This window comes from Rhinoraja longicauda, chromosome 10 (assembly GCF_053455715.1).
Source record: "Rhinoraja longicauda isolate Sanriku21f chromosome 10, sRhiLon1.1, whole genome shotgun sequence".
NCBI lineage: Eukaryota > Metazoa > Chordata > Chondrichthyes > Rajiformes > Arhynchobatidae > Rhinoraja > Rhinoraja longicauda.
Genome location: NC_135962.1, coordinates 9,367,279 through 9,380,998, shown reverse-complemented (window position 1 = coordinate 9,380,998; position 13,720 = coordinate 9,367,279). Strand labels below are relative to the sequence as shown.

Sequence of the window (13,720 nt, the reverse complement as noted above, 5' to 3'; positions counted from 1 at the left end):
GGTGGGGAATGTTGCCGACTGGCCCACTGCAGACTGCAGGAGTACGTGCTGAGGGACGCACTGATGCTTGGTGTAGCCAATGCCATGGCTTTGTGGGGGAGGGCCACAGTCTAGGGTCCTTCCGCTGCCGGATATGGGGGGGGCAGGGTGTGGTGGAGAGAGACGCCCCTCCAAATAAGGGAAGGATTCCACGCCAGTGGGCATGAGTGGAAATGGTGGTGGTTAATTTTGTATAATTTTTGTATTGAATATCTGTATTGAATATCTGTATTGAATGTATGTATAGCCTCCGAGAATGTCGGATGGAGTTTTGGAAATAACATGTTTTGTATACTAAAAAAATCCTGGCAGCTCAGGTTTTGCCTCAATCTCTCAATCTAGACTAGAACTTGAACTGCCCAGGCATAGAATGATATTTGCCATGCGCTGGAAGATGAGATTAATGTGGATGGATGGCCTGGATGTGCTGGGCTGAATGGCCTGTTTTAATGCTGTATTACTATTTGACCTTGTAGTAATTACACCTGAAGAAAGTTCTGAAATTAGAAAGGCCTCTAATGTCCAGCTGCACCCACCACTCCCCTGCCTCAGCGCACAAACCTGCTTCGAGCACGTCCAGGTTTCCGTCACCAAAGCCAATGGGTCTCTGATCCGTGGCCCCATGGAGTGTGCTGCTGTGCATGAACTGCCATGCGCAGTGTGCCTCAAAGGGCTTTTGGTCAGTGGAACACCATCAGAAGCTGTGTTCAGCTGAGCAGGATCCTCTTAGGAACAATGCAGCTCTCCATCTACCGCCCATTGTGGCCTGTAACCCACGACAACCGCACACCTTTGGCCATTTTCACAATTTTTTAGTGAGGGATCCAAAAGCACCAAAAATAGGACAACTGTGTTTTCCCGCATCAGGCTGCGGGGGCTGTCGATTGCGAGCTGGGTCAACACTTCCACAGCCCAGGTAATCTTGTGCAGTGTTCTCCGGAACTCAACAGAGTCCTGACGGGCTGCTGTCAGCAGCATGACCTCAGGATGGTGTCACCCTCAGCACTGGATGCAGGGCAAGCAACTGAGCAGCAGGAGGACCAGCGAGCCAGAAGGTGAGGGATGGAACGGGGTATGGACATGTCTCAGAACATTAGCCCGAGTGACGCTTGCTGTGTGCGTACTAGTGTCTACACACCGACAGGTGGCGCCATCAGCAATGGCAGCCTCGCCAATTGTCTGTCTACCTTTTCGTCCTTTTTGTTATTTTTAGTGTGTTTTAAAAGTTTGTGTTAATGTTCTCTGGTTTGTTTTATGTGGGGGGGGGCTGGGGAGGGGGAAACCTTTATTCAATCTCATACCTTGCTGGAGATGCGATTGTTTTCCGGATCGTATCTCCGGTCACTGCGGCCTAACATATTTTTTTCATATTTCAGATACAGCGTGGAAACAGGCCTTTTCGGCCCACCAAGTCCGCGCCGCCCAGCGATCCCTGCACATTAACACCATCCTACACACACTAGGGACAATTTTTACATTTACCCAGTCAATTAACCTACATACCTGTACGTCTTTGGAGTGTGGGAGGAAACCGAAGATCTCGGAGAAACCCACGCAGGTCATGGGGAGAACGTACAAACTCCTTACAGTACAGCACCCGTAGTCAGGATCGAACCAGAGTCTCCGGCGCTGCATTCGATGTAAAGCAGCAACTCTACCGTTGCGCCACCGTGCCGCCCTTCATGGAGCTGGCGGCCTTGCTCGAGACTGACTTTGAGCCCCACCGTGGGACCATGGACATACCATCGGAGTCTGCGATCCCTTGCCTGGGATCGATGGTCCAACTGTTGAACAGATCTCTCATATGCAAAGGATGTAGTCCCGATCTTCAAACCTATCTCAATGCGGCCTTTGCACATTTAACTGTTTTTAACAGCCACTTACGCTGTAGTTGTAATGCTGTAATGGTCTAACATGAAATTCTGCACTCTGCTTATTATTCTTTCTCACTATCTGTTGCACTTGTGTCTGGCTAGAGTATACTCATGTATGATGTGATATGACATGACTGAATAGCTTACAAAACAAAGCTTTTCACTGTATCTCGGTACACTTGACAATAATAAACCTATACCAAAATTACATTTTGCTGCGGGCATGAATGGATTGCTTCACAGCTGGCTGGTGGGCGTATTTGGAAGCCAACCACTCGGTCTGGCTGGGTGCCAGCTGTAGCTTTGTTGCTCACTTTCTTGTTGGGGAGTTTTAGTTTAGTTTAGTTTAGTTTGTTTTAATAGTTGTAATAACAATGCATGGAGATTAACTGAGTATGAATGGTATGTAATATTACATCGTACCATCATAATCTACTGATAACGTCAGTGACAAAAATCAAAATTACCAATCTGCATTGGAAAAATATCATACTACTAAGCTGCTTGCACTTTTTCTCTGAAGTTATATAAATTACAATTCATTATATTTTATTCCATTTGATTTCGCCCATCATTGTCTTCACTTGTTTGTTCAATGATCTGTAATTAATATTAATAATGATGAAATGAAGGATTTCACAGGGGATTTTCTTCCTGTATAAATACACTGCTCTTTCTAATTTATAATGTAACAAGCTGGAATACTTGCCTCCTGCAGCCAACACATCCCAGACGATATGCATGAGCTAACAATACTTCATCAGGTGGAAAAGATTTACTACCTTATTCTTGCAGTAGTTGGAGTCTCTGGTAAGACATTAATCATTTGATATAAGCATCTGTCTCAGAAATAGAAACTTTGACAGAGTCATCTTCTGACAAAGCCATGGACGTGTTCTGATGTTAACTGGTCTTGCTGGTCATAAATAATGCCGACTAAGACATGACAGAGAGTGTCAGACATCTAGACTCATACATGTGTCAGAATGTGGACACTGAGACTGCCGACATGCTGAGAGTGAACACATCCACAGCAGATAAGGCAGCCTCAATGTTCACTAGCTGCAGTTAAACTGGGCTGGAGACATCTGGACACGTAGGTAGGGTGACAGTATCTGCCTCATGTTCCTCAATCACACGTCGAGAGGTGTGTCTGGTGCCGAATCAGAATACAAATATTACAATTGATATGAAGGGTCTCCACCTGAAATGCCTGTTCCTAACCTCCAGAGTTACTGCTTACTGTTTAACCTGCTGAGTTATTCCAGCACTGGGGGAAAGGAACCTGTGCAAGGGAGGCCTTAAGTATACCTAATAATTTATTGCTTTCAAAATATGCAGTCTTGATACCTGTAAGGATTCAGACTGTTGGACAGACAAGCAGTTGGCACCTAAAGAATGTCCAATGTTAAATAGAGGAGAGAATGGATAATGTGATGATCATAGTGTTTTTGATTAATTAGGGTAGAGGTAGCTTCCTTTACAAGCAGGATCAAAGGATCAAAAGTCCCTTGTATTAGAGTGACACAAGGAACTACAGATGCTGAAATCTTGAATCAAGCACAAAGTGCTGGAGTAACTCAGCAGGGAAGGCACCATCTCTAGAGAACATGGATAAGTGTTTCAGGCCAGGGATCTTCAGACCGATTGTAATTGGGGGGGTGGGGGGGAATTGGAAAAGAGGTGGTGGCAGGACAAATGCTGGCAAGTGATAAATGGATACAGGTGAGGGGGGGGGGGGTGATTGGAAGATAGTTGGACACAATTAAGAAATATATTATGTTGTGGTCTGTTACTTTCCTCGTGTTTTTTGTCAAATAGGTTTTGAAGATATTGAAAATGACAGATTAGTCACTTTGATCGTCCTTGGGACTAATAAAGTGGGAAAGCACATGCAGGAGGTTCTATGTAGAGAGCACCAGAAACTGAGGTCAAAAGAAAGAACAATGCCTTTTGTAACCTGATAATAAAAAGATAGATTTTTATCCATAAAATTATTTGGCTTAATCCTGTCAAGATTCAAAAAGAGGGATTTATATTCGCCAAGAACATTGCTGGTTGCAGAACCAAGTCAGGTAAATTAGGTTCAGGTACAGATCATCCAACATCTAATTAATGGGTGCATCAATCTCCATATGATTAAACGCCACCTCTTCCATATTTGTAATCCAAAGTAACCTTGCTTGCTAGGACTGTAATTGGTTTGGGGTTTTTGTAAGTCAATCAATGATAAGAAAATGAGGAGTAGGAACAGGGTTATACCATTATCCTTTAATCGGATCCTGGCAATGCTCAATGAACAGCCTTCCTCCCCAACCCCACTGTCTCATGGTGGATCTATTGAAATCCAAAGATCTATAAATTAGAACAAATATAATCAATAACTGAACATGCACAGGCGTCTGAACTGGAGAATTCCAAGCCTCCTCGTATGTTACAATAAGATAACCTCCTGTTTTACAATCTCTGGATACCATTAGTCTGCCTTTCTTAATGTTTCTTCAAAGGACATCCCTTCAACCCAGGTATAATGAGCCTTATTTGTATCTCTGCTAAAGCAAGTGTACACATCTTCAAGACCAAGGTCACACCTCCATATAGTACTCTTGAATGTGGCCTCACTATATTATTACACTGTTACAGCCAGACTTCCCTCAGTGTGGTTTTCCCATCCCTTGCAATAAAGGGTGATGTGCAACTTGCCTTATTAATTGCTTTCTCAATTTACATGTTAACTTCTTTGCTTCTCTAACAAATGATTGCCAAGTGTCTCTGAACCACAGGATGTAATAGTTCCTCCACACTTAAAAATAATGTAGATTGTGAACATCTGAGGCACAAGCAGTAATCCTCGTTAGCAACAGCTTTTAACCTGAAAATAACAATATGTCCAGCCTCTCTATTTTTATTATATTGTTCATGTTGTTCTATAACAATACGGACATCATTTCCCTGCCCTATGAGCCCTATTTAGTGCACCAATGTTTTGTATGGGACTTCAATTATACATTTTGTAACTCTGACATACAGCATCTACTGATCCTTCCTTACCTATTTCATTGGTTACATCCTCAACAATGAATCCCCTTCCATAAAGGCTTTGCATAGCCATAATGTAAAGATTGTATTTGTTTTAATGGCACTACCATATCCCAATTATAATTTCTCCCTCTCACTTGCAAGGGATCCATGGAACTTTGCAACACTTCTTTGTTCAATCTTATATCAGTTCTTAAACACTTCTTATCTTGTTAATTTACTCTCCACTAACAGATTCTTCCCTGAGACTTGTAATCCTCTTCACAAGTTTTGCCAATCAACTGTCCTGAAATACTTTAGTCAGCAATGTATAATTTTAAGTGAATTTTTATTTTGTCAGTTAAATTGATATTCATTAAGAATTATGTAAAATGTTTGCCATTACATATCCATCATTATTTGCTTTAATCCGGTTTATCAATTTACCTGAACAATCTTGCCGCTCTGTTCTAATAGACTTTCTTTGTTTAATACTCTAGTTTTGTATTTAATTTAATTATGCCACTCTTAAACTCATTCGTTTAGTACCTGTTATGTTTCTGCTTCTCACCCTGTTCCCTGACTGTAACAATACTTACTAACCCTGTCATATTACACAGGATCATTTCAAAAATAGATTGTTCCCTGCTTGCCTCCAAAAATTTGTTTAAGAGAATTAAATTAAATACATTTTACAAATAAAACTACTTGTTTTTTTTAATGAACATCAGACTTCTGATCATTGCATTATTTCAGATTTCTTTCAATCATACATTCACCAAATTATAAATGTAATTTCAGTGGGGCTTTGAACTATTCTCTCTGATACCTCGTATCTTTTTTAGAATAATATCACATTCCATATCACTTAAGGTATGGAATAAGGTCGTTACCCAAAATCATCTGAGGGATGCTGTGAAGGTTTTGAGATGGTGCACGTTTGATCCAGATTTTGTACCAAAAAGACAGGACGCTAGTTTTAAAAGATGGAGTTCTCAAGGTTTGACATCATATTGCACATTTTTACATAAGGGGTCTATGAACAGCTTTGAGAATCTGAAGAGGCAATTTGGTTTGAATAATGATGATTTCTATAGATACCTTCAAATTCGCCATTATATAGATCAAATACAAAAGGAATGTGCAGAAGTAAAATGGGATAATATTTTGTTAAATGTATTTATTGATGCTTACCATGGAGGCTCAAAACAGAAAACCATCTCAAAATTATACAAGGGTTTACGGCAGAGAAAAGGCAACTCACTGTATGTAAAACAGAAATGGGAAAGGGAAGGTAATCTGGTTCTAAAGGAAGAAACCTGGGAGAGCTTATGTGAGATACAATGGAAAACTTCAAGTTCAAATGTTTGGCGGGTGTTTTGCTGGAAAACCCTTATTAGGTTTTTTATTACACCAGTTCAAAAAAGGCATTACACAAATTCTTCTTCATTGTGGCGACAATGTGGGTGCCTTGAGGCAAACCATTTTCATATATTTTGGTCTTGTGTATCAGTGATCCCATTTTGGCAGGAGATTCATAAAGTTTTACAAAAAGTTTTTTATATGGATATTCCATTTAAATTTGAGCTTTTATATTTTGGTGCTTTACCAGTACAAAATGCTTCTATTAAAGATAAGTATCTTTTCCAGATCTTAAGTGCTGCCAGCAGGAAAGCTATTACTAGGAAGTGGTTGAAACCTGGAAAACCTAATGTGGATGACTGGATTAACATTGTATATGATATTTTTATAATGGAAAGGATAACTTTTGCTTTAAGATTGCAACAGGGAATATTTTTGAAAAGGTGGGAAAAATGGATGTTGTACATCATGCCCGTACGGCCATCATTCGTTTAAAGCGGATCTTTGTATCCTACTTCCGTGTCCTATCTAATTTTCCTTGATTTCATACCGCTCCAGAAGTAGTGATGAAATATTATAGAGGTATACCCCAAATGTTGGTTTTAGTTGTTTTTGTTTTTGTTTTTGTGTGTAGTTAAGTTTTGGATATAATAATAATAATAATAATATATTTATTTTATATAGCGCCTTAACACATGCACAAAGCGCTTTACAAATACAATTAACATAGAAACAAACAGGCAAACAGACAAACTATCCTGACGGAAAAGCGGCGAATACTCAACGCCAGCGTCCTCTCACGTCAGGGTCCGGCAGTAGACATTAAAGAACACAAGACACACAGATACAATTTTTTACACAAAACAGCCATCACAGTGATTGCTCTAGGCATACCCTCACTGTGATGGAAGGCAAAGTCTTATCTCCTCCTCGTTCTTCTCCCGTGGCGCCACGAGGCGATCGAGGCTCCCAACCCCTTGAAGCCCCCACCGGGCGATGGAAAGTCCCAGGGTCGAGCCGAGCAGGCCGATGAAAGTTCTGAGCCCCCACCGGGCGATGGAAAATGCCGCGGCCGAGCCACGCAGGGCGATGAGAGTCCTGAGCCCCCACCGGGCGATGTAAAGTGCTGCGGCCGAGCCACGCAGGGTGATGAAGGGCCTGCGGGCGGGTTGATCGTGCCTCGTGCTTCGGGGCGGTCGAAGCTGCTGCGGCTGGAGCTCCCAAAAGCCGGTCGCCAGCCAGGGACCTGCGAACTCCAGATGTTGCGGTCTGCAGGGCCCACGGCCGAAGCCTCCGAGATGGTAAGTCCAGGCCCTGCGACCGGAGTCTTCGAGGTCGATCCCAGCTGGAGGCCGCCGACTCCACGATGTTAGGCCGTAGCGCGAACGGAGATACGACACGGTAAAGGTCGCATCTCCGTTGAGGAGGAGATTTTAAAAAAGGTTTCCCCCAACCCCCCCACCACCCCCCTACATACACAGAATTAAAAATAAAACAAAACGTACATTTAACATCAACATTGACTAAAAAACACAACAAAAAAAACGGAGAGACTGCCGGTGAGCCGCAGCTGCAGAACACAGCCACGCCCCTTGATCAAATGTCCAGTAAGTCATTACCCATCCTTGTAGTGCTTCCAATACATGTGGTATGCTTTATTTTGGGATATGCAGTATTTGTTAACTAAGGAGGGTTTAAGGTGAATGAGAATGTGTATCATTGCGGAATGTATGGAACTGGAAAATCATAATAAAAATAGAATTATTTTAAAAAAAGAATAATATCACAATGTGAGACTCCTACATCATGGATGGCACAGTGGCGCACCTGGTGGAACTGTTGCCTCACAGCACCGGGGTCCCGGCTTTGATCATAACCTCAGGTGCTGCCTGCGCAGAATTTGCATGTTCTCCCTGTGACTGCGTTGGTTTCCTCCAGGTGCATCGCTTTCTTCCCACATCCCAAAGGCTTGGCGATTTGTAGGTTAATTGGCCTCTGTAAATTGTCCCTTGCGTATTGGAAGTGGATGCGAATGTGGGATAACAGAGCTTGTGCGAACAAGTGGTCAATGATCGGCATGGACTCAGTGGACCTTTCCATGCTCTATCTCTAAACTGAGTTATGCTTGGGTTCCCAAACCATGTTTCCTGTCTTTCCCTCAGGGATGTCCATTTGTATATTTCTTCCTCTCGAAGATGTTTTCTGAAAATACTTTCCCCCATTTCTAACTATTGTAGTCAACTTGATGGCCATTGTGATCCTGTCGAGAGGAAAGTGCGGACTCTCCAGGTGCATCACTCTCTACCTGGTGGCCATGGCAACGGCGGATCTGATGGTGATTTTCACCGATGTGATACTGTACACGATCATTCCGTTTCATTTCCCGGGAACATACCTGGACACCACTCCTGCAAAGTCCCTCCTGCTCGTCCTGCTCTTTGCAGCAACCGATGTCTCTGTCTGGTTCACCGTCACTTTCACCTTCGACCGATTTGTTGCCATCTGTTGTCAGAGGCTGAGAACCAAATATTGTACCACAGAAACTGCCACAGTGGTTCTAATAGCAGTGAGCGTGATGCTCAGTCTGAAGAACATCCCTCTGTACTTTATATATGAGCCTGAGTATATTGTTGATGATGTACCCTGGGGGAGCACCATATCACTGAGTTTTTACACTAAAACTGCATGGGTAGCTTTTGACTTGTTCTGCATTACTTTAACTCCTTGCTTCGCATTCCTTCTGATTCTGCCGCTCAACGCTCTGACTGTCAGATTCATTCTGGTGTCGGGTAAAATCCGCAGGAGGCTCCAGAAAAGCGGTAATTGTGAGGATCGCAACGACCCAGAGATGGAGAAGCGAAGGAAACCCATCATCTTGCTCTTCACCATATCAGGCAGCTTTATAGTTTTGTGGATGACAAGAGTGCTGCATGCCCTTTATTACCGAATCACCAACAAACGTGATCTCACGGGCCCGGGCTACATCGCTGAACAAACTGGCTACATGCTGCAGCTTCTGAGCTCCTGCACCAACACCTGTATTTACGTGGTGACCCAGACTAAGTTCAGAGAGGAGCTAAGGGACGCCCTGATGTACCCATTCACTGCAGTTGTTGCATGGTTTCAGTGAAGCCACCTTCATATCCACCTTCCCAGTGCCCTCCTCTCAGCCATTCTACTCCCTCTCTCTCTGAATCTGTGAATGGATTGGGTATGCAAGTAGTGCCCCATGTGTAACTTGACTGGGTGCATCATGGCCTGGTATGGTAATTCCATCTTACAGGAATACAGGAAGCTGCAGAGTGTGTGGACTTAGCCTGGTCAATCACGGGTACAGCCGTCCCCACCATCCTAAGCATCTACGTGATCTACGTCTCTACAAGATGGCAGCGCCTACCATCAAAGATCCCCACCATGCCGGCCACGCTCTCTCCTTGAGGCTTCCATCGGGCAGGAGGTACAAAATCCCTCACCACCATGTTCAGGAACTGTTACTTTCCTACAGCCATCGAGTCCTTGAACCAAGTTGCACTGTGAGGACAGGGGAACAAATATCCTGACAATATGTTTCAACTCTGGTACCCCAGAAGGATGTGTTCATAGCCCCTAACTATATTTCCTATATACTCATGAGTGTGGGTCCAATTTCTGCAAATGACAGCACTGTGTTGGGCCAGAACTCGAACAATGACGAGAGAGACAGGAAGGTGAAAGAGAACGTAGTTACATCCAGAGAAGTCAACAACCTCTCCCTCAATATCAGAAATATGAAGGAGCTAGTTGTTGTCTTTAGGAAGTGAGGTGTATACACCCCAGTCAGCATCAAAGTTTCTGAATTTGAAATGGTCAAGAGCTTCAAGTTCCTTGGCGTATATATCACCAACAATCTGTCTTGCACCAAGCACATTGAAGCTAGTCTTTCACTTCCTTGAGAGACTGTGGAAATTCGGCATCTCTCCAACAACTCTCATCAAGTTATACAGATGCACCATAAATAGCATACTATCCCGTTGCATCACAGCTTGGTTGGAAACAGCTCTTCGTATGACCACAAACAAAATTATAGATGTAATGTGGTCCATCACATGACCATGGGATTGATTTCTATTTGGTTTTGTACCAATGTCTTGTTTCATGCACAGTCTTTTTCTTTCCACAGCCTCGTAGAATTTATTTAATTGTAAGATTTTGTGTGTTATTTGAGTCCATGTGTCCATGATGCTGCAGCAAGCAAGATTTTCAATGCATCTGTACCTTACTATACTGTGCAAAATAAAATAAACTCAACTCAACTATACTTGACTGAGTGGGATAATGCTGAAGTCACTGGCTCCTGTTGCAAGGGAACAGGTTCAAGGATCTGACTGATAGAACAGAAAAAGGCTCACACTCCAGTTACAGTATAAATCAAGTTTATTGGCAATAGAGAGTAAACCTCCACTTCTCTAGGTATGCGTGAGGCCCTTTCTACAGCAGCACAATTCTCTCTCTCTATTCACCCTTCCAAGGAGCCGGTCGCAACCCAGTCTGTCAGGGAGGCCTTCCATTATACATCATTTATTGGCAATAGGGAGTAAACATCTACTTATCTCGGTATGTGCAGGATCCTGTCTACAGCAGCACACCTCCCTCTCCCTGTGCCCTGTCCGAGGCACCGGTCGCGATCCCAGCCCTTCGATGACTTTTTGGAGAACAATGGAGCATGCTGCAGATGCCTGCTTTATACCAAGTGAAGCAAGAGGCCCCCATAGCACTACTTCTAGTCAATAGGATTCCGAAATGCGCCATTAGTCCCCCAATAGAGTCATAGAGTCATAGAGTGATACAGTGTGGAAACAGGCCCTTTGGCCCAACTTCCCCACGCAGGCCAACATGACCCAGCTACACTAATCCCACTTGCCTGCATTTGGTCCATATCCCTCCAAACCTGTCCTATCCATGTACCTGTCTAACTGTTTCTTAAACGTTGGGATAGTCCCAGCCTCAACTACCTCATCTGGCAGCTTGTTCCTTACACCCACCACCCTTTGTGTGAAAAAGTTACCCCTCAGATTCCTGTTAAATCTTTTCCCCTTCACTGTAAACCTATGTCCTCTGGTCCTCGATTCACCTACTCTGGGCAGGAGACTGTGCATCTACCCGATCTATTATCTGTCGATAGCAGGGGCCCACAGCATTTACCACCATCTCTTGTTAGCAAGCAAAGCCCTATTAACTTTTTGTTAACTACAGACTATTCGCACGCCAGGCTCTCTCATTACAACTCCCTGTTCAGAGAAAGTGTTCTGTTGTATTGAGTGGCACCACCAGTGTGTTGAATGGAGTAGGTTCAGAGCAGCGATTGATGGGACACTGTGGGCCCCCAGCTGTTGTGGTACAATACCTCCCCCCACATCACCTTCAGTTTCAGCCATGGATAAATGGGTCACCTGCAGGATCAGAGCCAGGAGCAGCACCAGCTGCACCAAAACATGAAGACAAACAACACAAAAAGGTGGAGAAACTCAGTGGGACAGGCAGCATCTCTGGAGGGAAGGAAAGTGAGATGCTGCCTGTCCCGCTGAGTTACTCCAGATTTTTGTGTCTACCTTCGGTTTAAACCAGCATCTGCAGTTCCTTCATACACAAGACAAACAACACTGCAGATGCTGGAATCTAGAATTTGTAAAAAAGCTGGAAAAACTCAGCACGTGTGGAGGCAAATGCTTTAAAGTTGGTGCTTTGGGTTGAGCCTTAGCAGAGGGAAGGTTGCCAGTATTTAGTAGTATAAGACAGGGTGGGAAAGAGGGTGGAAGGTGATAGATAGAGCCCATCATTTACCCCCCCCCCCCCCTCACATTGCAATATACTGACTATCTGTCCAATCCCTCTCAATCTTGATTCATGGTTTTGACCCAAAATGTCAACACTTTCTTTTTGCTTCCACAGGTGCTGAGTTCATCCTGCCTTCTGTTTTTCATACCAAAGCTTGATTCTACCAACCTAGTGAAGCTGCATCACAGGACAAAACATTCAGCAAACAGTGGGAGCACCGTGTAAAGATACCACCAATTTATCAGGGCGGAGTTCTGATGTCCTGAGAGTCGTGGTGAGCTGCTGAGATGGGGAATGAGTCTGTGGATATCCCCATGTTCAGTGGTGGCAGGGCCCAGAACTACCTCCGCCCATTTGACTCCCCCCCCCCCATCTTTATGACGCTGCTTTTTAGCCAATTCAATTCACCCCACAGGAGAGCAAAAGGTAGCTGAGCGCACTGGATGTCAAAGTTTATGCATCGCCACTGCACCATCCCAGCTGCAAGTCCGAGCTGCTCCAGAAATCCTGGCACCTCTTTCAGGATAGTCACCATCGGCTAGAAGCCCATGAAGAGGGGAATTGCCTAAATCTGCTCGGCCTTCAAAAGGCCCTATAAATCCATTTAAGCCAACAACTGCCCCAGCAGCTTAATCCCCACCCTCCGCTGAGTGACAGAAGCTGTCTTCACCTCTGCTGACAGCAATAATCTCCAAACCTGCGCCTTGCTTGGGCTGCTGTGAGAACAAATGCCTCCCGCCCTCCTTAACACTTTGTTGAAGAGATGAATGCAGAGGTGAGCTGTGGGCACCTAGAGCATTGGCTGGAGTGTATCATGGGACCACAACAGGAAGGGGCCATTAAAGGAAGCTGTTTCAAAACTGGGTGGAGCCGAGATCATTAAGGAAGGCTATTAAAAAATGCCACTGGTGGTAAATATGGGTGGGGAATTTGCAGATAGAGTTTAATCTGAGCAAGAGTAAGGTGTCGCAGTTTGGGGGGGTCTTTGTGCCACCCCCAAACTGAGGGCAGCACAATGGTGCAGCAGTAGACTGGTGCCTTACTGCACTAGAGATGCAGGTTCGATCCTGACTACGGTGCTGTCTGTAAGGAAGTTTGTATGTTCTCCCCGTGACCCTGTGGGTTTCCCCAGGTGCTCTGGTTTTCTTCCACACTCCAAGGACGCACAGGTTTGTAGGTTAACCTGGCTTCGGTAAAAATATTAATTTGTCCCTGTGTAGGGTAGTGCTAGGGTGATTGCTGGTCGGGGTGGAATCGGTTGGCAGAAGGGTTTGTTTCCTCACTGTGTCTCTAAAATCAAAAGTCTAAAGTCCAAATGTAAGAAAGTATACAGTTGATGGTAGGACCCTAAACAAAACTGATGTGCAGAGAGTTCTTGGGATCGAAGTCCATAGCTCCCTGAAAGTAGCAACACTAGTAGATAAAGTCATAGAGAAGGCATATGACATGTTTGCCTTCATCAGTCAGGGCATTGACTACAAGAGTCAGGAGGTCGTGTGACAATGAAACTTTAGATAGGCTCTATTTGGAGTATAGTGTGCACCCCAGTCAGAAAGGATGTGGAGGTTTTGAGGAAACTGCAGAAGAGGCTTAACTGGATGCTGCCTAGATTA

The 13,720-nt window shown here is 44.2% G+C and overlaps 1 protein-coding gene across 1 annotated transcript; it reads left to right on the top strand.

The window, feature by feature from the left end:
- Positions 1-2,650: 2,650 nt before the first annotated feature.
- On the top strand, positions 2,651-9,423 carry LOC144597587 (putative G-protein coupled receptor 139). Its single transcript, XM_078407082.1, has 2 exons — positions 2,651-2,723; positions 8,531-9,423. Exons 1-2 carry the CDS (start codon positions 2,651-2,653, stop codon positions 9,421-9,423), a joined length of 966 nt encoding a protein of 321 aa, XP_078263208.1.
- The last annotated feature ends 4,297 nt before the right edge of the window (positions 9,424-13,720 follow it).